The sequence below is a fragment of the Narcine bancroftii genome, chromosome 3, assembly GCF_036971445.1.
Source record: "Narcine bancroftii isolate sNarBan1 chromosome 3, sNarBan1.hap1, whole genome shotgun sequence".
Taxonomy (NCBI): Eukaryota; Metazoa; Chordata; class Chondrichthyes; order Torpediniformes; family Narcinidae; genus Narcine; species Narcine bancroftii.
Window position 1 is genome coordinate 261431252 of NC_091471.1, and position 24982 is coordinate 261456233.

Sequence of the window (24982 nt, forward strand, 5' to 3'; positions counted from 1 at the left end):
TTTCCTGGGACAGGGTAAGTCAGTTTGCTTTATTTTATGCTGTATTTTATGCTGTTTTGTGTTATTAAATGTAAATGCCAAATTAATAGCACTTTCACACGACTGAGTCAAAGTTCACACTGAATTCAAAGTTCAGGCAAGGTGGTTTCCTCTTGAAGCTGCTCGCTCATTCTTGGTGTTGTAGGCCCCGTGGAGCTGGTTCAAGGGATTGTCAGGTGATTTCATCCACTCCTTCTTCAGCATCTGCTTGAGCTGAGACAAGCGCATGTTGGGATTCTCCTTCTTCAACCGCGGCAAATTGGCGTCCTCAAAGGAAGCATAGGCAGCTCGCAACCGTCGCTCAGGGTGATGGTCCACACTCTCACTCGTGCTGAAAGCAGAGCAGGAACAGTAAATACTGTGCGCTTCTCTCCTGTGTGCATGAGTGTATGGGTAGATGGGATCGAGGGAACACGAGTGTGAATGAGCAAGTCAGGCTGCCAAAACAAGATTGCTTGTGGGTCGTGAGTGTGTCATTGTGTAAGCAATAAGAAATGATGAATTGTGAAACTTGTGAGCACATGTCTGTAAGTGTGGAAGACAGCAATTATACAAGAACACAAAGATTGTGTAGAAATGCGTGAGAGATGGTGGCAACTGAGTTTCACGTGTAGATGTGCATGTGAATGGCTGTGTGTGGTCTCCTCCCATTAATCAAGCAACACTGTACAGCTACTATCCTTGTTTGGGGTTTGTCTCACGGTTTTCCTGCAATTATTTCAGAATACCACAGAGAACCAAAAAAAAAGCAGATTTTGTGCACACAATCAGGAAGATAGATGAGCTGAAGGATGCCCAAGCTTTGGAAACAATGCAGGCTAGATTCACCAGAGAGATTCCATGGTTGGCAAATTTCAGTTAAACCAAGATATGAAAGTAGTGAGGGTTGTTTTTAGAAAATGCCTCAACATTACCTTCTCAAACAATAATACAGCTTTACAAATCAAAATTTTAACAAAGTGAATTAGGAGAAGAACTGCTTAAAAAAAATGAAGAGTGTGAGAGATGGTGGCAAGCGAGTTACATGTGTAGATGTCCATCTGAATGGCTGTATGTGCTTTCCTCCCATTAATCAAATAATTAATTTAAATAAATTTAGACATGCTGCATGATAACAGACCATTTTGGCCCATAAGCCCATGCTGCCCATGTTATAAGTGAAGCTTCCCTTCCCACTACAGTCCAATTGACCTACAACCCCTCATACATTATGAACGGTGGCAGGAAACCGGAGCCCCCGTGGAAAACCCGTGCAGACACAGGGGAGAACAAACACCTTACAGAAAGCTCTGGATTTGAACCCTGGTCCCAATCGCTGGCGCTGAAAAGGCGTTGCGCTAACCGCTACGCTAACTGTGCTGCCCCTATTTGTAGGAGAAATTATTTTTACACAGCAAGCTTTTATGATTTGAATCAGCTGAGCAAATCAAAGTTGGAAGCAAATCCAAAGGAAATTTCAAAAAGTCATTGTATTATGAAGTAGAAATTTTGAGCACTGGTTTAAGAGTGAGATCAATTTAAAAAAAATTCAGAGGTGGCACAGGGATGATGACCTTTTATGGTTAAAGTGCATCAACAAATCCAAAAAGACCTCAGGACTGGAGAGACTATACTGGTGGGAATTGATTTATTATTGGCAACACAGGAGATACATCATTGCCAGTAGGTTCAGAGGACCAAGCCAGCTATCTCGTTCAATCATCTTTACATCTAATCCACAAACTTGGGTAACAGACCCTCAGCAGAAACGGTAAACTGCACTCATGCACTGGAGCTTTTTCATGGTGAAATATTATGAATAGACAAAGAGTTACTTCAGAACAGTGAAATCAGCCTCACTGATTCAGCTGATGGGTATAACAGAGTAATACGAGAGATGGGAGATTAATTCTTAGTCACCTGAAACTCCAGCCAATTTAACACAGCAGGGATCCTATGGTTGGATCAATCATGATTAGACATAGTGAATAATGCAAACTTCTCCTCTCATCCTTGCCCCACTCAAATCAATAGTAGGAGGGCCACAAACCTGCAGGCAATGAATATTTAAATTTCTGATGTGTGCAAGATAGGAAAGAATTTAGTACACAGGTCAATTTCCCCATTTGACAGAGAACTTGGCATGTGGACACCACCAGAGGTTATTAGAGAGCAATGACTCTCACACCTCTGCAGGATACTCAGTTCAGTAACATCACTGGTAAAACGTTCAGTGGCCAGGTGCAAAGGAAAGAGATACAGAACATTTCAAAGCATGGAGATAGAGTTGTGGAAAGTAACTGGAGTTGAGACTGGAAAGAAGGGGAGATTTAGAAAAATACACTTTAAATTTAGAGATAGGGCACAATAACAGACCCTTTCAGTCCATGAGCCTGTGCCATCCAATTACACCAATTAGCCTACAAACTCCATACATTTTTGGAGAACAGGAGCACCCAGAGGAACCCCAAGCAGATACAGGGAAAAGTACCAATTCCTTACCAACAATGCCACATTCGAACCAGTGTCCCTGATGCTGTAATACCGTTGGGCTAACTGCTACGCTGACCTTGCCACTGGGAAATAGAAGCAGTAGGAGGCCATTCATTCACCTGCATGTGCCTGGTCTGGCATTTAATAAAATTGTGTTCATCGTTCCCCTTGGAGCCATTTGAAGACGAGAGACTAATCAAGCTCGTTGCACTATTAGGGAGCATCCTATTCCAATACACATGGGCTTCACCACAATGTTCTCCTCACTTACTCTGCATGTGACAAACATGGAGGTAGCAGAATTACACAGGGCCAGGCGTGAACCTTCTCACCTCAGGGCAGAAATGGCATCTTCAATGGTCCTGGCATCGATGTCACCCTCACTGGACATGATGCGGTTAACATTTTCTTCCAATGGCACCTCCAGGTGGCTCATCTGCTTCTCTGCAATTCAAACATTACAACAGTTCAACAGCAGCATGCAGCCAAATTTTATCTTCCAATAAACGACAAAAATCCTAGTTTTCCCAATTTGGAACTGCTAAATTAGTGTAGTTATGAAAAGTACTATCCCATCAGTAGTCCCAGAAAGTTACAACAGAGATTGAATACAGAGTAAAGCTACCTCTTGCATTATTCTCCTGGGAATGGGCTCTCCACCCACTTAGTATGGTGTTTCCAGTGAAGTACTGTGAATTCGACCAAAGAACCCACAGACTATTTTTGGTCACAATTTTGGAGATTTGGGAATTCATGCATTGTGAAAGGTGGCTGGCCATGGAACTGAAACATTTACAAAAATGAAACTCTGAGGCATTAGGAACAGCTAAGGCAAAAGCTCAATACTGTAATGGACTGTCAGAACTGGCATGGGACCTGATGCTGAATCCCTTGCTCAGAGTGCAGCAAGCTACCTTTGCCTTCCTCTGCAGCTTGCCCAACAGCCTCCTTTTTAACTGACACTTCAATCTGAGCTCTGGTTATCTTGGCTGGCGTGGTTGACTTGCTGGCTTTAGGTTTCATACTGTTTCCCTCCTCATCCAGGAGCCGCTGGATTTCTTTCTTCCGCTCCAGAAGTTCCACACGCTTCCTCTCCTTGTCAACCTGAGTGGTAGATACAGCATTAGAAAAGATGGCTGATATAGTGACCTCAGTGTCCATGGACCAGACTGGCATTACTCGTGGTTTGACATCATCTTAGGGAGATGTGTAGCACAGAAACAATTCATTGGCTCACCAAGTCTACGCCAACCATAAAAGCACTTTAAAAAAAAAATGCTTTAGCTCATTATATTCTCCCCACATTCCCTTGAAACTTTCCCCTAAATTTCACTTCAAATCTGCACACCAGGGATAATTTAGTAACAATGTACACATTTTTGAAATGTGAGAGAACGCTGGGCTATTCCTTGGAAACCAACCTGCTTACAGGGAAAATGTACAAATTCCACAGAGCACACTGGAAGTCAGGATTGAACCAGAGTTGTTGGAGCTGTGAAGCAGCAGCTCTGCTAGCTGGCACAGTATTCCAACCCCTCCTCTTCCACCCCCCCAGTAAGAAAGAAAATGTGCCATGATTAATTAGCTAGTCTTAGTGGACAGCACAGAGCAGGCCCTTTGACAGACCATGTCTCTGTTGACCATAATGCCAATGTAACTAATCTTATCTGAGATGCATGTGGTCTACATTTGCCTGTAAATGCACATAAGACGTGGAGCAGAAGCAGGCTATTCAGCCCATCGATTCAGCCTCTCCATTTAATCATGAGTTGGTCCATTTTCCCACTCAGCCCCACTGCCTAGCATTCTCCTCATGACCTTTGATGCCCTGATTCATCAAGAACTTATCAATCTCTGTCTTAAATCCACCCAATGTCTTGGCCTCCACAACTCCCTGTGGCAACAAATTACACAGATTTACCACCCTATAGGTGAAGAAAATCCTGCTCATCTCTGTTCTAAATGGATACCCTTCAATCCTGAAGCGGTGGCCTCTTGCCCTCGACTCTCCTGCCATGGGGAAACAACCTTTCTACATCTACTCTGTGCATGCGTTTCAACATTCAAAATGTTTCACTGAGATCTACCCCCCTCATTCTCCTAAATTCCAATGAATACAGGTCAAGAGCTGTCAAATGCCCCCCAATCCTTTCATTCCCAGAATCAACCTAGTGAACCTCCTTTGAACCCTCTCCAATGTCAGCACATCTTTTCTTAAATGAGGAGCCCCTAAACTGCCCACACTACTCCAGGTGAGGTCTCACTGGAGGTTTATAAAGCCTCTACATCACATCCCTGCTCTTGTATTCTATTCCTTTGCTGGCATTTCCCCTCTTCACCATCATCTCAACATGCAAGTTCACCTTCAGGCTACCCTGAACCAGGATTCTCAAGTCTATTTGCAATTGGGTATTTTCAATTCCCCCCCACCATTTTAAAAAATAGTCTACCCATTTCTTTTTTTCTTCCAAAGTGCATGACTGTACACTTTCTAACATTATAATCCATTTGTTGCTCATTATCCTAATCGGTCTCAGTCCTTCTGCAGCCTCCGTGTTTCCTCCACACTGCCTGCTCCTCTACCTACCCTCGTATCATCCGCAAACTTGGGTCACAAAGCCATTCATTCCACCTGCTGAGGTAGTTTGTGGAATCTGTACCATGGATGCTTGCGGTGTGTACGAAGGCAGGGAGGAGCTTCACTCTATGTGACCTATCTTCCTGGGGATCGATACTGACTGGGGGCTGAAATGGGAAATATTCATTCCAGGTACCACTTGGCTTATTTAATTTAGCAAATCTTAATTGCCTGGTGGTACATTTCCCCATTTTAAAAAAATTTTGGCTCGCTTGAATTTCCAATAGAATTATTCGTGACTGCCTGATCTGATTTACTTTGATGGTCTGTTTCTCCTGACTTTGTCACTGGCTATCTAGATTTTTAACTCAAGGTTGAGTTTTCTTTGTGATTCCTTTTTGTCTGCAGCAGACCAACTATTGTCTAGTTCCCAATTAAAGTTTCCCATTTGGCCTCCATGACATTAAACCAACAACATCCCTTCAAAGTAGTGTAGGCAAAAAATTCTTTCCATTATAACCAATATTTATTTTTCAACTAAGATTTCATATTACTGATTGTGGAATATCATGTATCCTACATTACAAGGAAGGACGCAGCCAAAAAAATGATGACTCGGGAGGGGCAGAATGCCCAATCTGGGTTGGATTGCATCTTTTTAATTTATTGAAGAGGGAACATGGAGAGGGCATGTTGGAGAATGCATTGTATATTTATGAAGGAAATAATTCAATTGCACAAAAGGCTGGACGTAACATGAGTCTCGTCTCTTGGATTCATAATCTCTTAAAGACCCAGGTTTCAGAATGATTAAAGAAATGTGCTGGTAAAGACCTAGTCCAACAAGGAGTAACTGTAGGCATTAGGGAGGGAAGTAAAAACACACAGAAATGCTGGAGGAATTCAGCAGGTTTCACAGTATCCATAGGAGGTAAAGATATATTACCAAGGTTTCAGACCTGAGCCCTTCTTCAAGGAATAAGCAGAGAATAGAAAGGCTTAAGAATAAAGAGACTGAAGACAGGATTGGGAGAGTGGGGGGGGGGGGGGGGGGGGAGAAGAGAAATTTTTTATTTCCACTCACGTACCACCTTAAGTAGTCCCTGTGCCATCAGTGCTCTGTGATTTGTTAGGGATTGCTTAAGGTGGTATGTGAGTGTGAAAGGAAGGTTGAGAACCACTGCTCTAGACCCAATTGTTACTGAAATATTTTACTTTAAAAAAATTGTCATTGGCTCATTTCCTTTGGAGTTATGAAACCATGCACATAACAAGTCAATGAGGTACGATTAAAACAGTGGTTTTCAAATTTTCTCTTTCCACTCACATGCCACCTTAAGCAATCCCTTATCACAGAGCACCTATGGCATAGGGAATACTTAAAGTGGTATGTGAGTGGAACATGATCCGGTCCGAGTGGCCTGTCGGGAGGTTTTCGAGTTTGGAGGCAATGGAGTTCTTGACCATGAAGCCTACACCAGATAGGCGTCGTTCATCCATAGGCTTGCCAGACCAGTAGAGTGTGTAGCCCGCGCCACGTTCTTGGAGGCTGCCTACATCTGCAAGGCGGACTTCACTGAGAGCGGCTATGTCGATGTCAAGTCTGAGGAGTTCATGTGCGATGAGGGCAGACCGACGTTCAGGTCGGTGGCTGTCAGCCTTGTCTAGCATGGTTCTGATGTTCCAGCATGCTAGCTTGAGTTTGTGAGCATCTTTTGAGGGGGAGGATGTGGAGGGGGAGGACGTGGACATGTCCTTGGGCCTGCGCAAAGGAGCTTTTAGGTGGAGTGCAGTGTGCGCAGTACTGGCCCCACCCTTTACACCCATGGTTCGTGTGCCGTGGCCAAGCAAGTTGGGATGTGGCAACGAGGTCCTTGGATCGTAGGTTTTATATCAGAGTGGCCTTCTCCTATGCAGGTTTCTTACCCGGGCTGGAGGGGCCTGCCTCCCCTCCTGGGTCGGACCATACCCCTTCAAAACAAGCGTCGCATCACCCTCATCAGTGTCTATGCTCCAACCCTCCAGGCGGAACCAGCAGAAAAGGACAAGTTCTACACTGATCTGCGCAACCTCATTCAACGCACCTCTACAGCAGACAAGGTTGTCATCCTTGGCTTGTCATTACAAACACCCTTTTTCAGCAGAGGGACAGCCTGAAGACTACCTGGATGCATCCCCGATCCAAACACTGGCACCTCCTGGACTACGTCCTGGTGCGAGAAAGAGACAAACGAGATGTGCTCCACACCAGGGTCATGCCCAGCGCGGAATGCCACAATGACCACCGGCTGGTTCGCTGCAAGCTCAACCTTCACTTCAAGCCAAAGTCCAGGAACAGTAAAGCCCCCAGAAAGAGGTTCAATGTTGGAAACTTGCAGTCAGACGAAGTGAGAGGAAACTTCCAGGAAAACCTCAAAGCAAAGCTCGAGGATGCAATCCGCCTCACGGACTTGTCCCCTGAAACCCTCTGGGATCAGCTGAAGACTACCATACTGCAATCCACTGAAGAGGTACTGGGCTTCTCCTCCAGGAGAAACAAGGACTGGTTCGACGAAAACAACCAGGAAATCCAGGAGCTGCTGGCAAAGAAGCGAGCTGCCCACCAGGCTCACCTTGCAAAGCCATCCTGGCCAGAGAAGAAACGAGCCTTCCGTCGCGCATGCAGCCACCTTCAGCGCAAACTCCGGGAGATCCAAAATGAGTGGTGGACTAGCCTCGCCAAGCGAACCCAGCTCAGCGCGGACATTGGCGACTTCAGGGGTTTTTATGAGGCTCTAAAGGCTGTGTACGGCCCCTCACCCCAAGTCCAAAGCCCGCTGCGCAGCTCAGACAGCAAAGTCCTCCTCTCAGCGACAAGATCTCCATCCTCAACCGATGGTCAGAACACTTCCAATCTCTTTTCAGTGCCAACCGCTCAGTTCAAGAATCCGCCCTGCTCCAGCTCCCTCAACAGCCCTTAAGGCTAGAGCTGGATGAGGTCCTCACCCGGGAAGAGACATACAAGGCAATTGAACAACTGAAAAGTGGCAAAGCAGCAGGTATGGATGGAATCCCCCCCCCCAGAGGTCTGGAAGGCTGGCGGCAAAACTCTGCATGCCAAACTGCATGAGTTTTTCAAGCTCTGCTGGGACCAGGGAAAGCTGCCTCAGGACCTTCGTGATGCCACCATCATCACCCGGTACAAAAACAAAGGCGAGAAATCAGACTGCTCAAACTACAGGGGAATCACGCTGCTCTCCATTGCAGGCAAAATCTTCGCTAGGATTCTCCCAAATGGAATAATACCTAGCGTCGCCGAAAATGTTCTCCCAGAATCTCAGTGCGGCTTTCGCGCAAACAGAGGATCTACTGACACATGGTGGGTGGAAAGAGAAAATTTGAAAGCCACTGATCTAGACCAACAAAAGGTGTAATTGAATATGTAAAGAGGAAAGGTGAGAATTGATTTTGGCTCTGTGAAAGGAGATGGAGAGAAAATTGGTGAAGGGGGAAGAGAGTGTGTGAGAGCATGAGAAAAAGTAGGGGGGTAAGTTAACGAACATCGGAGGTCAATGTTAATGCCATCTGGTTGGAGGGTGCAGGTAAGGAAGCCTCTGAAAGGTTCAGGAGCAACATGCCTTCCAGCAGTTTGATACCAGTTGCCCAATCCTCTATAGCAGTTACCCATGATGCCCTGCCCATAGTGGGATGTCTTTATCCAAGCTTTGATCCTGTCAATCATCAGAAAGTGTCTTTCTTCATCTCATAATTTCAAAGAATGATTTGGATGAAGTTGTGCTCTCTGAGGCCAAAATTTCCCTTGGTTGGTGTTATGCCATTGACTAAATCCAGTTTAAAGGAGCTAGATTCTGAATTACCACAGAAAAGGCCTTTCTTCTCTTTCACTCTCCACCCACTTTGAGGGAAGCCCACCTTCATTTACCAATTAAAAGGAGGCTATTTGGGCCATCAAGTCAATGCTGGCTCTCAGAGTCATCCTGTCAAACCCATTCCTTTACTTTATATCCTTTTACCAAGTCCTTAACAGTGGAACAGGTTGGATGAAGTTACTCTGAACTCAACGGCTGAGAAGGTGGATGAAGGCTGAAAAAAAAATCCATCAGCTTCATTCATCATGTAATTGAAATTAGTTAGTTGATTTGTGAAGTATTGTGTTCTTCTTGGAGAGCAACATCAAGTACACGTTAAGCAAATACACGCACAGGTGTCTTTGCTCTGTGGATCAACGGAACGAAGGCCATCATCCTCAACTACTAGGGATAGCCACGATGACGATCCCTGCAACATCCTATCTCACATCTACATCAACTCTATCCTGATTTTTTTTGCCACCTGTCTGTGCTGGGTTAAATGACAATGGTCAATTATCCGCCAACAAACCCATCTTTGGGATGAGGTATGAGTTTGAGGGAAAACGCAGTCACAGGAAGATTGCACAAAGTCCACAGGTCAGGATCAAACAGTTCACTGAGATGTGAAAGTAACAGTAGGATCAAGAGGTAAATAGAATTCAGTACAGACCCCCAACTCACAAATGTGACAGGGAAAAATTTGCTAGGGTCCTTGCAACTCACAATTATTCCCATTGCTGCCACCCTTGTACAGCTTTTTGATTTTCAAAACACCAGCACAAATATGGAAATATTAATCCAGTGTGGGGCAATGGTGGGTGGTTTTGCACAGGGAAAATGTAACAGTGACTGCCCACAGATTTTTTCCAAACATTTTGATAGGATAACTGACATCAATAGTTACAGAAGAGATCAAAACAAGCCATTGTCAATGCAAAACAGCATAAATTTAAATGGGAATTCAGAAGAGACATCTTCCCCCGAGAACTGTGAGAATGTGGATGTGATAGTACAGATCTATCACCAATGTACATAGTGTATATAGTTACTGTATCTAGACTGTGCTTACAGCGATTGGCTGAGAGCAAAGCCACACCTATTGTCTGGGCCTTAAAGGGTTGTGTCCCTAGCCAGGTCGGATCATTCCGGACTGGTCGGCCACCTGTGAAGAGCTCCTGTCTTTTGCTAATAAAAGCCTTGGTTTGGATCAACAAGTCTTTGGTTCTTTCGACGAGCTCTACAGTGGAATTCACTCCTCTAGGAAATGGTTACTGGAACATTTGTTAATAAACACACATGGAAGACAGAAACAGCTGAGAGATGGAGGGAGAGGGTGGCTGGCATGGAACAAAAATCACTGGCATCGAGCAGGGAGAACAACGTCCCAATTTTATGATGATATTCAATTTTGTTCTGAATCCAAAGCAGATGGTGTGTGTGAGAGAATATACCAACCTCTCACAGCATCATTAGGTCAAGAGGTAGTAAGAGAATTCAGCACAGACTCTAACTCATGGGAGTGACCAGGAGAAATCAGCAGGTGTCTCAAATTCATTATGCCCGAGTTAGAGATACAAGGGAAATGTGCCGTGGTTCCCTGAACTCTCTCAGCAGCTCCTGGGTTAGAGAGAAAGCAGAAATCAACCAGGGGTCCTTTGCTTCCTGGAAAGTTCTCACCAACCACGTGTCAATGGAGGACAGCAGAGTGATGCACGTATTTGAACCAGAATTTATTGTAATAAACATGACACAAAATATGTTATTTTGTGGCAGCTTTACAAGTGCAAATATTAATATAAATTACATTTTTAAAATAAATAAATAATTTGGTGTTAAAAAAGAGTGAGGTAGTGTTCGTGGTTCATTGAACATTCAGATATTTGATTTCAGCAGGGAAGAAGTTACTTTTGAACTGCAGGGTATTCGCCTTCAGGCTCCTGTGCCTCCTTCCTGATGGTAGCTGTGTGAAGAAGGCATGGCCTGGGTGGTGAGGTCCTACTGTAGATGAGACGGATGCCCATGATGGCGCTGGCTGAGTTCCCAACTCTCTGTATCCCTTTCCCATCCTGTGCATTGGCACCTACATACCAGACAATTATACAACCAGTCAGAATGCTCTCCAAGGTACACATGTAGAAATTTGCAAGAGTCTTTGGTGACATACCAAATCTCCTCAAATTCTTCATGAAGTATTACCGCTGGTGAGCCTTCTTCATGGTTGTATCGACATGGAGGCCCCAGGACAGATCATCAGAGATGTTGACACCCAGGAATTTGAAGTTCTTTATCCTTTCCACTGCTGACCTGTGGATGAGGACTGGTTTGTATCTCCTGGTTTCTCCCTCAATTAATTCCCAAGTTTTCTTCATGTTGTTGTTGTGACACCGCTCAACCAGCTAATCGATCTCACTCTGGTGCATTTCCTCATTGCTGTCTGTAATTCTACTGATGACAGCGCCGTCACCAGCAGACCTGAAGATGATATTTGAATTGTGGATATTTGAATCATGGGTGTAAAGTGAGAGCAGACAAACATAGTTACAAACATTTAAATTCAAAAGCAACAGTCACTTGGCTCCCTGAGACTGCTTGTTCGTTCAACACAATTTGTTCTAGTTTCAATATTCCTAACAAAGTTCTTAAGAGTGATGTGGTGGAGCAAACTCCTCGCAAAATTCACCAGATGAGGGGCTGCCTTCAACTCCATTTAGGCTTGTGGCAGCAGTCCAAGGCTGAAACAGATCATTCGCAACCCAATCGTAGCATCTGACTATACACATCATGCAAAATCGGCGCATTTCCACCTTGCTTGACTCTGGCCTTGCCTCGGCTCAGCTGTTACTAGAACCCTCATCCAGTTCACAACCTTTCCCAGGTCCCTGCTCACCTTGTGCATTCTGCAAATCTAAGCTCATTCAAAGCACTCAAATCTTACCACATTTTCCCCATCCTGTCACTGCCATGCTGTGATGCTAACTGCCAATTAACCAACATGTCAAATTTTAAAATATCCTTGCTTTCATATCCCCCCATGGCCAAACTCTCTTCCATCCTACCTGTTCTCTTCTCCAGATCTTTATATTCAGTGTCGTTGATCATCCTCAACTTGTCTAATTTATCTCATGGCTGTGCCTTCAGCTCTGGAATTCCCATACTGTTGGAACCACTGAAGGAGCAGCTGGAGTGTTAAAACACTTGCTTTTCTATTTTGATTTAACATAACTTCAGTACATCCCAAAGAGTTTAGCACAAAAACATTTTGGAAGTTTAGTGACAGTCTTTCCTAAAATGCAGAAAATATAATGGCTGATTTGCACAGAGAGAACTCCCACAGAGATGCCAAGAGGCAAGTTTACACAACAGCCCAATTCCCCACACAGATAAAACCTCTGTATGGAGATATTCTACTATAAATTTACAGCATAGATTTTGCATCTCCAGATTTCAGTCTCCTTGTATTAATCAGGATCAGAATCAAGGTTAACTGTTGCACAGTCCTCAGGAGCTGAAGGTCTGCCCCAAAGTTTCTAAAAGACATGGCTCAGAAGTAATGGATTGATTGGCTATGATCTTTCCAAATTCCTTAGGTTAGTCACAAAAGATTAATTAGAAATACCAAATGTAATGTAAGGAAAAGACCAAGGACGACTTGCCTGTTAGCTAACACATGTCATCATGAAAAAATAATCTACAGTGCATTATGAAGAAACCGAAACCTGCTACTCAAATTATATTCAAGGCAATATACAATTTTTGTATATTTCTTTGAGATTGTGACCAAAAGGCTGGATAAAAACAAACAATGAACCTAGTGTATTTAGAGTCTCAAAAGGTAATTTATAAAGGTTCCACATAAGAAGTTTACTGATCACGATAAGAGTTCCAGGCATTAATGGTAATCTAATAGCCCATATAGAAGATCAGTTAACAGACAGAAAACAATCAGGATAAATGGGTCATTTTCAGGCTGGCAAGATGAAACTAATGAAATGCCACTGGAATCAGTGCTGGGGCTCAGCTATTTATAATCTACATTACAATTTAAAATGGGAGAAAGGGTGTGAAACCAAGTATAGAGTTTGTTAGGATATAAAAATAGATAAAATATTCAAGATGAAAAGTGAAAGAAAAATTGCAGATGATGCATATATGGACATTAACAAAAAATGTTGCATATGCTCGGAGGATCAGAGTGTATCTATGAAGAAAGAAATAGAGTTAATATTTAAAGTCAACAAGCTTTTGAGCACTCCTAGATTAAGAGATCTAGACATTGTTTCAGAAAAAACTCCACAAGGTCAGCCTGCACCTATACCAAGCAATTAGGAATGGAAATAGAGGGAAAACATGACAGAGACTGTGGGATGCAAGGGAGAAAACAAAAATAGCGACCAGGGTAGAAACTGCAGTGTTAAGTACAGGACTGCATCAGCCATTAACTTATTAAATAGCAGAGGAAGTTCGAAAGGCAGTAATGGCCTCCATTATACAACTATGCCACCTGGTGGCAGGGAACTTTAGCTGCATTTAAAAACTGATCTCTCAGAATACTAGGAGTTGCACCAGCGAGTTTTCTGAACCACCATCTGCCATCAGTGCTCAGGAGGTGCCTTTCGAATGTCTGTGTACCATCAAGAATCAAAGCTAAAAATACATCCCAGCTACAAGATTAAACTTGCTTTTATCCACAACAGTACTTTCACAGCCAATAGACGTTCCAAAACATGGCAATAACACACCAAAACGCTGGAGGAACTCGGTGGTCTTTTCAGGAGACAAAGATATATTGCCGATGTTTCAGGCCTGAGTTCTTCAAGGAAGAAGAATAAGCCAGAAGCAGGAAATCTCAAAGTCTCAGAATTCAAACAAGGGAGAGGAATCCGACCAACAAAAGGTGTTAATTAGATATGATAAGGGACGAGGTAAGAATTTATAATTCACCCTGAACCCACTGGCCCACAGGACCAGGCTTCACATGCAGGTCTCCATCTTTGCCCTGTCAAACTACAGGGTCAAGCCTCCGACATGAACTTTCACCCTGAACTCAGTGACCTACAGAACCAAGCTTTGGACGTGGGTTTCTACTTTGGCCTCTGCAAACTACAGGACCAAACCTCATTTAAAATTATAAAAGTAAATGTTCTCTGAAGTAACACATAAAACCTTTTGTGAAGATGGGAGCGAATATTCAGCCAGTGGAGTGCCCTGATCGCGCTTTGCTCATAGCAGCTGCTTGAATAAAATGTGAAACACCAATGGCGTCACCCAGGATGAAGAGTTGGCTGATGCTGCTCGCCGTTAGGGTTACTCTCTTAAAGTACCTCCTTATCCCTGATTTGTAAGTTGCCCTAGTCAAAGGCTTCATCTGTAAACTTGGGGGAGAGGGGGGTAATTATCTGTCACGATATTGTTCATCTTTTGGGTGGCTCTGTGGATGGAAAGGAACCTGTAGATACAGTGATGGTTAAAAGAATTTGACAGAAATAAAGTCAAATACTTTAAGGTTTATATATATATAATCAAGTGAAGTTTGTTCAGTGCAAGTACAGTATAGTATTTTTGTCTTTTAAACTGTTTATTCTTTTTTTTTATTTTTCACACTATAAACCATATTGATCAAGATACATACATTTTCCATTTCAAATATATACAGTGTTGTTTTCTCCCCCCCTTCCCTCCACCCCTCCCTTACCTCCCACTTATTTAAAGTTCAGAATATAAGATACATTAAACCCGTTAAACAATGTTGTCACTCAATAAAAATAAACAAGAAATTCCACTGAGTCAGTTCTTTTCATTATCTTCTCCTTCTGTCATTTTAGGTGGTAGATGTCCACGGTAGGTTTTCTCTATTGTGTTTCATGTATGGCTCCCATATTTATTCAAATATTGTAATGTTATTTCTTAAATTATAGGTTATTTTTTCTAATGGAATACATTTATTCATTTCTATATACCATTGTTGTATTCTCAAATTATCTTCTAATTTCCAGGTTGACATAATACATTTTTTTGCTATAGCTAGGGCTATAATAACAAATCTTTTTTTGTGCTCCATCCAAATCAAGTCCAAATTCTTTGTTTTTTATATTACTTAGGAGGAAGATCTCTGCTTTTTTTGGTATATGGCTTTTTGCGATTTTATTTAATATCTGGTTTAGATCTTCCCAAAATTTTTTCACTTTCTCACATGTCCAGATTGCATGAACTGTTGTTCCCGTTTCCTTTTTACAGCGAAAACATCTATCTGATACTGTTGGGTCCCATTTATTTAACTTTTGAGGTGTAATGTATAGCCTGTGTATCCAGTTATATTGTATCATGCGTAACCTCGTGTTTATTGTATTTCTCATAGTTCCGGAGAACAACTTCTCCCATGTTTCATTCTTTATCTTTATGCTTAGATCTTGTTCCTATTTTTGTTTGGTTTTACCATTTGTTTCCTCATTCTCCTTTTCTTGCAGTTTAATATACATATTTGTTATAAATTTTTCAAAGTTACTTCCCTCTGGTAACCTCAGACTGCTTCCCAATTTGTCCTTCAAGTAGGATTTCAGTTGGTAGTATGCCAACACTGTATCGTGAGTTATATTATATTTATCCTTAAATTGTTCAAAGGATAATAGTTTATTTCCCGAAAAACAATTCTCTAAACTGTTTATTCTTAATGCATTGTAAGACTAAATGCATTGTAAGAGGAAGTCTCAAGCAACCAGAAAATACACTTATCTGGCATCTAACAATCCTCAAAAGGTGCTGGATATCAGAGATTTCACCGTATTTTGCTTTTGTTGATTGAGGGACAAATATTAGAGAGAACACATTTTGTATGAGCAGGACTGAAGAACTGTCCTGCTCAAACAAAATCTTATCTCTAATCAGAAAGGCTGTATTATTTAATATTATTTAAGTGCAGCATTGACTCTGCAGCTGATCAGTGTTCATACCCTCCCAATGTTCAACAGGATAGATCACAGAGACCTTCACTGTTAGAACTCTGTTGTTCCTATGAGAATGTTTGCTCAGCTACTGTCTTCTTCTTCTTTGGCTTGGCTTCGCGGACGAAGATTTATGGAGGGGTAATGTCCACATCAGCTGCAGGCTCGTTGGTGGCTGACAAGTCCGATGCGGGACAGGCAGACACGGTTGCAGTGGTTGCAAGGGAAAATTGGTGGGTTGGGGTTGGCTGTTGGGTTTTTCCTCCTTTGTCTTTTGACAGTGAGGTGGGCTCTGCGGTCTTCTTCAAAGGAGGTTCCTGCCCGCCGAACTGTGAGGCACCAAGATGTACGGTTGGAGGCGAGCTCAGCCCACTGGCGGTGGTCAATGTGGCAGGCACCGAGATTTCTTTAGGCAGTCCTTGTACCTCTTCTTTGGTGCACCTCTGTCTTGGTGGCCAGTGGAGAGCTCGCCATAGAACACGATCTTGGTAAGGCGATGGTCCTCCATTCTGGAGACGTGACCCACCCAGCGCAGTTGGATCTTCAGCAGCGTGGATTCGATGCTGTCGGCCTCTACCATCTCGAGTACTTCGACGTTGGTGATGAAGTCGCTCCAATGGATGTTGAGGATGGAGCGGAGACAACGCTGGTGGAAGCGTTCTAGGAGCCGTAGGTGATGCCGGTAGAGGACCCATGATTCGGAGCCAAACAGGAGTGTGGGTATGACAACGGCTCTGTATACGCTGATCTTTGGGAGGTTTCTCAGTTGGTTGTTTTTCCAGACTCTGTGTAGTCTTCCAAAGGCGCTATTTGCCTTGGCGAGTCTGTTGTCTATCTCGTCGTCGATCCTTGCATCCGATGAAATGGTGCAGCCGAGGTAGGTAAACTGGTTGACCGTTTTGAGTTTTGTGAGCTACTGTATTGGCGAATTAACCCCATATCTAGCCCTGAGAATGTCTGACTATTCCGAGAGAGAACAGCTGATTGAGCATAGACTAGATTTCTGAACTGAGATCACCCTATTCAACACCACACTCAGTGGCAATCAAACGCACAGCTTGCACTAAAAGATCAATCCAGCACAAAACTGGCGGAGCCTTGGGATCAGTTGACATACCTTGCGTTGCTCCTTCCTCACCACATGCTTGTCATCATCTTTCCAGTAGGCATCTTCGAGCTCCCGCTGCAGCTTTGCATCTGCTGCTGCCTTTAGCTCTGCTTTCCGTGCCCTGGCAGCTGCTGACTTGGTGTTTTCTCCCTGGAACCTCTTGGGCATCCCTTCTGCTACCACCAGCTGAAAGAAAGGGCACAGAAGTCAGGCCAGAAGCACCAGAGGTCTTGAGATGAAGGCACACACCTAAAGAGATGCACACAAAGTGCACGTGCCCAAAGAGGTGAGCACAGAAGTACAGATTTTAAACAACAGATGCAGTCAAACCAATACAGTCAAACTGAATCAGCTGCATTCGGTCTGTGAAGAACAGAAAATAGTCAACAGGACAGATTGGGATACACCGCAGGATGCAGTGACATTCGGAGTCTGAAACTCCTGTGGAAATCCCCATGACTGTTGAGACAAACTAAATAGTGACGCCACTGCAATGCTGCTTTCAGTTCCTGGCACTGGATTTCATAAAAGATGGCAAGGCCTTGGAATGTGCAGAAGACATTGGACCGAATGTTAGCAGGTTGATCATGGGCAGTGACCAGAATTACCAATGGACCTCAAGATAATACCAATATTATTTAATTATGTATTACAGAGTCAGAGCCCACCTCACTGACAAAAGGCAAAGGAGGAAAAACCCAACACCCAACCCCAACCCACCAATTTTCCCTTGCAACCGTGTCTGCCTGTCCCGCATCGGACTTGTCAGCCACAAACAAGCCTGCACCAGACGTGGACTTTTACCCCCTCCATAAATCTTCGTCCGCGAAGCCAAGCCAAAGAAGAACAGAGTCATAGAAAGATACAATAAGGAAACTAGCCCTTCAACCCAGGTCTTTGTTGACCATCAACCAAGCATTTCCACTAATCCAACATTAATCCTTTTATTTGATCTCCCCACATCCTCATCAACTCTCCCCAAATTCCAACATTTTCTTACAGATAAGAAGCAATTTACAGTGGACAAACCAACCTACCAACTCTCACAACTAAGGGACCTGGGATGCAAACTCCAAGCAGACAGAAAGTTCAGTAAGGCTGAACATGGGTCTCCAGCTCTATGAGAAAACAGCTATGATACTGGGCCACCCCAGATATCAAAAACACAACAGATATCAAGGGAATACTAATAGATGAAGCTATTGCCTGCAGTTACCAGGCTGGCATTTCTTTAGAATCAGGAGATCACAGCATAATTTCAGCATAAATCGCACAACAGGGCACATGGATATGGAATTGCATTTTTTTGGATGAAACATTTAATCAAAGCTCATCAATCCTCTTAAAATAAAAACATCTATGGCATTCAAAAGGGACAGGTGTTGCAGCATCTTGGATAACATTTATCCTACATTTGGCCATGGAATTATTTATAATTTTAACTCTTCATTTGGTAATAATTTGGCCTAGTTTGGAAACACGAGTTCCCAGGAACCCAGAAGGCTGCAGAAGTGGCAAACCTAGCCCAGTTCCTCACAGGCAATGATCACCTGTCCACTGAAATTACCTATTTGTGCTGCGGCAAGACAGGGAGGCAATATCATAAATGATCCCCAGCACCCTGGTCACATTCTCTTCTCACTGCTACCTTTAGATAAAAGGAAGACTGATGTCTGGCAGCTCTAGTTTCAAGAACAGTTCTTTTCCCCCACCTCCCAAAAAAAAAAAACAACAGCTATTTGGCATTTGAACCTCCCAGACTAACTTAACCATAACACTAACTGAGGATCACCAAAAATCTGTCTGCACTCTTGTAACATCAGATTATTTGCATCAACTGCATCTGTGAATATTTATCTACCCTTTTATTTTTTTTCCAGCTTTTTTTCCCCTCTCATAAAACATGAGATCTACAGCACAGTACAGGCCCTTCGGCTTGACAGTGTTGTGCTGACCTAATGACATACTCTAACTGCCTAAGATTTCGCTATTGCATAACTCTCCATTCTCAGTTCTATGCACCTATCTAATGGTCTCTTGAAAGATCCTATAATATCTGCCTCTATCTCACTGCTGCCAGCAGCACATTCCATGTGAAAAACATACCTCCTCCCCCCTCCCCCGTACGTACTCCCAAGCACCTTAAATCTATGGCCCCTTAAGTTAGCTTTTTCAGCCCTTGGCCATCCACATGATCAATGCCTCTCATCATCCTATTCACCTCTATCAGTCATCCCTCAGTCATCTGTTGATCCAAGGAAAGAAGACCAAGTTCATTCAACCTATCCTCAAAAGGCATGCTCTCCAGTCCTTGTAATCTCCTCTGCACCCTTATAGCATCCACACCCCCCTTCCTGTAATGAGGTGACCAGAACTGAACACAAATATTCCAAATGAGATAACTCGGGTCTTATATGGCTGCAACATTATTTCATGGTTCTTGAACTCGATCCCACGGTTAATGAAGGCAAACACTCTGTACACCTTCTTAACAACACTATCAGGTTATGCAGAAGCTTTGCATGTCCTGTGGACTTGGACCCCAAGATATTTCCATTCTAAATTTAATTTTATTAATCATGGTAACTTCTACTTATTGTTTATTTGTGTACTTTATGTACCTGCATAGTTGCAGCAGGAATTTCAGTGCATCTGTATATTGTACTTGAACTACTAACTCTCATCAATCCATATGGTCCTTCCAACAACTGCAAGGCAAAGGTCAGTCACGTGATGGAGCATTTGATTGGATGAGAGCAGCTCTAACACACAAAACCCTCAAATTATCCGTGATAAAACATCCTCTGAGACATGCACCCATCCACCCACACAATCATTCCCACTGACAATCAGCACACCGTGGCTGGAATATTGCCCACCGACAAAAGTGCACTGTAGTTACTCAAAGTACACCACTTCTGCCAGCCTTGCTAGCAATGCAGCCAGCATGTTTTTTTAAATATATTTAATATTGTGGTTTTTTTTTTAAAAAAGAATTCAGGCAAGTACTTCGAGGAGGAAAAGAGCAGTGAACTGGAAAAATCACACACTGGTTCCTCATTCTTTAAACCAACATGAGGTGGACAGAACAATTGACTTGCACAATTGATTTTTTTTCAGAGATCTTACAGAGAAACATAGGGGCTGGGGAGGCAATTCAGGAAGCTCAACTATATTCCGCAGTATTTGCCTGAGGATAAGCTGTGCTGAAAGAGCGAGCATTATTGACACATCCTGGTGTGAAATAAAGCAAGACCCAGAACACAAAACCCCAAGATTTGGAAATCTGTACTCCAATACTCATACATCAGGCCATGTAAGGCATGACAAAAATAGAAACTGAATCATTCAGCATAGGAGGCCATTCAACCCATCATGACTTTACTCTTTGAAAGAGCTCTCCAATTAGAGTCATCCCCAGCTCTTCCCTCATAACAGCAACCTTTCTGTTTAGAACATAGAACAGGGCCTTCAGTCCATGGAGCTGTGCTGACCTTTATAAACCTATTTCACAATCAATCTAATCTTCCCAATTTCACACCACTTAACCCTCTATTTTTCTTACATCCATATGCCTATCTAAGAATCCTTTAATGTCTCCATTGTACCACCATTCCCAGGAAACCTTTCTTTTTTGAGTATTTTATTTTGATTTTTATAGACTCGCAAAATTCAAACTAACTATAATCTTTCAACATTCATACATGGTACTAGGTCTGTGTTTATTCCCACAACCCCCCCCCCCTCCACCCCAATCCTTACCCTACTGAAAAAAAATCAAAAAAATTGTACAGATACAAATTCCGTGGGGGGGGGGGGGGGGGGTCATAGATCCCTACAGAAATCGAGGGGGAAAAAAAATCAACCAGGATGCAGTAAACCTTTCTTCCTGGAATGATATTTGAGATTTCACTGTGAGCCAGTAAGCACAGCAGTCATGGAAAAAAAGGACAGGGGTTTTTGGAATGATATTTGAGATGTCATCGTGGGCAAGTAAGCACAGCAGTCGTGGAAAAAAAGGACAGGGGTTTTTGGAATGATATTTGAGATGTCATTGTGGGCAAGTAAGCACAGCAGTCGTGGAAAAAAAGGACAGGGGTTTTTAGAATGATATTTGAGATGTCATCGTGGGCAAGTAAGCACAGCAGTCGTGGAAAAAAAGGACAGGGGTTTTTAGAATGATATTTGAGATGTCATCGTGGGCAAGTAAGCACAGCAGTCATGGAAAAAAAGGACAGGGGCTTTGGATGTCTTTGTGCTTGTGAGCAGAGAATAAGTGGATAGAAAATAAAGGTTGGAATAATTGTGTTAAGATAAAGGTATCGGTGAGGTTTTAAACAGCAGATCTAAGACAGTACAGAATTGGGTAATATTAGAGAAGTGGACATTATGTGGGCATAATTTAAAACTCAGATGTGACACCAAAGATATGAACAATCTGATGCAGTTTCAGACAGTTGCTTGGGAGAACGAAGCAAGTGATTCGGGAATAAAAACATGTGAGAGGAACGAATACTTGGTTTTAGTCTGCCTAACATTTAGGAGACATTTTCTACAGTTCCATCAGGGAGTTTGACAATTTAGAAATAGCACAATCAAGAAAGGTGAGGGGATGAGGGAATGTTACTAATGTACATGTGGATACTGAAGTTGTTTGCAAAGGTGGACACAGTTAGCATAGCGGTTAGTGCAATGCTCTCAGTGCCAGTGGCACTGTCTGCAAGGAGTTTGTACGGTCTCCCAATGTCTGCATGGGTTTCCCCCAGGTGCTCCGGTTTCCTCCCACCCTCCAAAAAGTACGGGAGTTGTAGGTTATTTGGGTAGCATAGGCTCATGGGCCAGAAGGGCTGGCTACCATGCCGCATGTCCAAATTAAAAGAAGACTACATAGATCAGTGGTTCTCAACCTTTTTCTTTCCACTCACATACCACCTTAAGCAATCCCTTACTAATCACAGAGCACCGATGGCAAAGGGATTACTTAAAGTGGAAAGAGAATGGTTGAGAACCAGACTTAGATGAATTGGAATCAGAATTTATTGTCATTAACAAATCACTAAATTCGGTGTTTTGTGGTAGCATCAGGTACAAACATTCATATAAACCATTTTTACAACAATACATTTTAAAAAAACAAAAGAGTGCATAAAAACTAAGGCAGTGTCTTTGGTTCATTGATTATTCAGCGATCTGATAGAAGTGGGGAAGAAGCTGTCCCTGTGCCGCTGAGGGCTCGTCTTTTGGCTCCTGTACTTTTTTTCTGATGGCAGCAGAGTGAAGAGGGCATGGCCTGGTGGTGGGGATCTTTGAGGATAGAGACAGCTTTATTCAGACACCGCCTCTTATAGAAGTCCTCGATGGAGTGAAGGCTGGTGCCTGTGATGTTGCTGGCCGAGTTAATGACCTTCTGGAGTTTATTCTTGTCCTGAGAGTTGGCACCTCCATGCCCGACAGTGATGCAACCAGCCAGAAAGCTCTCCACGGTACACCTGTAGAAGTTTTCAAGAGTCTTTGGTGACAGACCGAATCTCCTCAAACACCTTACAAAGTATAGTCACTGACTAGCCTTCTTCATGATTACATCAACATGGAGGCTCCAGGACAGATCCTCAGAGATGTTGAGACTCAAGAATTTGAAGTTCATGACCCTCTCCACTACTGAGCTCTCGATGAGGACTGGGTTGTGCTCCCCTGACTTCCTCCTGAAGTCCACAATAGTCTCTTTGGTTTAGCTATCGTTGAGCACAAGATCGTTAGTGTGACACCACTCAACAAGCTGATCTATCTCACTCCTGTATGCTTCCTCATTGCCTTTTGTAATTCTTCCGACAACTGTGGTGTCATCGCCATTGCAGTTGATTCTCTGACTAGGAAGTAACAGACCTATACATCAATGTTGCAAAGTAACAACCTGCACCCACCATTAATTTTATATAGCCAAAGATCTGAACTGCAGCATTATACACCCATAAAGGATCTAACAATCTACCTGTTGTAGTAATGGAGGGGTATACTGTAGAATTAGCCACACTTCTAAACAAACAATTGCAGCATAATTATAATATTTACTTGAAAATGCAGAAAATTGCTGATACTTCCTGTTCACAAAAGCTGAACAAATCCACCTCATGAGTCTACTATTAAGGTGTAAACAGGTGTAATTGATAATTATCAAGTGGTATTCTTTCGATTCCATATATGTACAAGAAACAGTGCTAGGCATCTTCCATGCCTATTTCTGAGTAGAAACAGATCACTTCTGTTGCAAGTTTCATAGATTGTGAGGTGCCTAATACATTTCATTGAGCTTCCTTCTTATAGGTGCCACAAAAGCTGTACAAGGGTGGCTCCTTGGACTGCCTGTGACACATCTGCCAAACAGTGATTAAAAATTGCAGAAGTAGCTTTTAAAGTTTCTTGAGCTTGCTTCACGTTGGTTTTAACTTGTGCTACTTTGACCGATACAGCAGAAGAAACAGTGGTTAATTTCATAAATTACTTTACCATTTTTCATATGGATTCATCCTTTGCATGTATTCTTATTTACGCACCACCAAAACACAATCAAGTCATCTGTCTTACTGCACTTGTTAAAAATATAAAGATAACCATTATGGGCATATTTCTCTTTGCCTCTTGTACTTTGTAGGGTGAAAAGAATTGGAAACAATGTTGATGATCAGTGAGGAGGAGACAAAGGTGCACCCCAAGAATGCGTGCTTAGCCCACTGCTCTACTCATTATACACCCATGACTATGTGGCCAGGCCCAATTCCAATGCTATCTACAAGTTTTCAGATGATACCACAGTTGTCAGCAGAATCACAAATGGCAATGAGGAAGCGTACAGGAGGGAGATAGATCACCTCGTCAAATGGTGTAATGACAACAATCTTGCATTCAGCGTCAGTAAAACCAAGGATGATTGTGGACTTCAGGAGGAAGTCGGGGGAACACAACCCAATCCTCATTGAGAGCTCAGCAGTGGAAAGGGTCATGAACTTCAAATTGCTGGGTGTCAACATCTCCGAGGATCTGTCCTGGAGTCTCCACGTTGATGCAATCACAAAGGAGGCTTGCCAGCGGCTAGACTTTGTGAAGTGCCTGAGGAGAATCGGTACGTCACCGAAGACTCTAGAAAACTTCTACAGGAGAACATTCTGGCTGGTTGCATCACTGCCTGGTATGGAGACACCAACTCTCAGGACAAGAATAAACTCCAGGGGGTTGTTCATTCGGCCAGCGACATCACAGGCACCTGACTTCACTCCATCGAGGACGTCTACACGAGGGAGTATATTAATAAAGCAGCCTCTATCGTCAAGAACCCCCCCCCCCCGCCACCCAGGCCATGCCCTCTTCACTCTGCTACTATCGGGGAAAAGATACAGGGGCCTAAAGACGAGCCCTCAGCAGCACAAGGACAACTTCTTCCCCATTGCCATCAGATTCCTGAATGAACATTGAACCAAAGGCACTGCCTCACTTTTCGTGCACTATTATTTTATTTTTTTTAAATACTAACGTTGCAAGATGGTTATAATATGAATGTTTGTACTGTGATGCTGCCACAACCCTAACCCCGAATTCCACAACAATAAATTCTGAACTAGCACATTAAACATTAAAAAAAACCCTGATGATGATCCAAGACACCAAAGTTACCGCCAAGCGCACTGTGAGACAACTCTGTTAGCGACCAAGAGGAAAATATTCCAATACAATGAACTTCGACAGTAATTTCTAGTTATTCAGAGGCTTCGTCCACGACTCACCGCCTTCAACGCCTGGACATTCAGCCTCAGCAGCAGCTGCTCCCTCTTTCTGACACCTCCTGATGACGTCAGGGGCCAGTCCCTTCCCCTGCCTGAACGCTGCGGTCGCGTCTCCTCGAAATAGATTTTGCTTTCAAACCTGTCACTTACATTTAAAGTAGACTATTTATAACCATCAAATCGACGAAATGCTCGTGAAGAAGCAAGGCGGTTTCTCATGT

At 43.2% G+C, this 24982-nt stretch overlaps 1 protein-coding gene across 2 annotated transcripts; it reads right to left on the reverse strand.

The window, feature by feature from the left end:
• ccdc124 (coiled-coil domain containing 124) lies at positions 1–24868 on the reverse strand. 2 transcript variants are annotated; one of them, XM_069927873.1, is made up of 5 exons: positions 24762–24868; positions 16996–17172; positions 3426–3615; positions 2844–2955; positions 1–370 (listed from the first exon to the last, which is right to left on the reverse strand). In XM_069927873.1, exons 2-5 carry the CDS (start codon positions 17152–17154, stop codon positions 133–135), a joined length of 699 nt encoding a protein of 232 aa, XP_069783974.1. In that variant the 5' UTR covers positions 17155–17172; positions 24762–24868; the 3' UTR covers positions 1–132. The 2 variants fall into 2 exon arrangements, with proteins under 2 accessions (XP_069783974.1, XP_069783975.1); XM_069927874.1 differs by lacking the exon at positions 24762–24868 and adding an exon at positions 24652–24735.
• Positions 24869–24982: the final 114 nt, after the last annotated feature.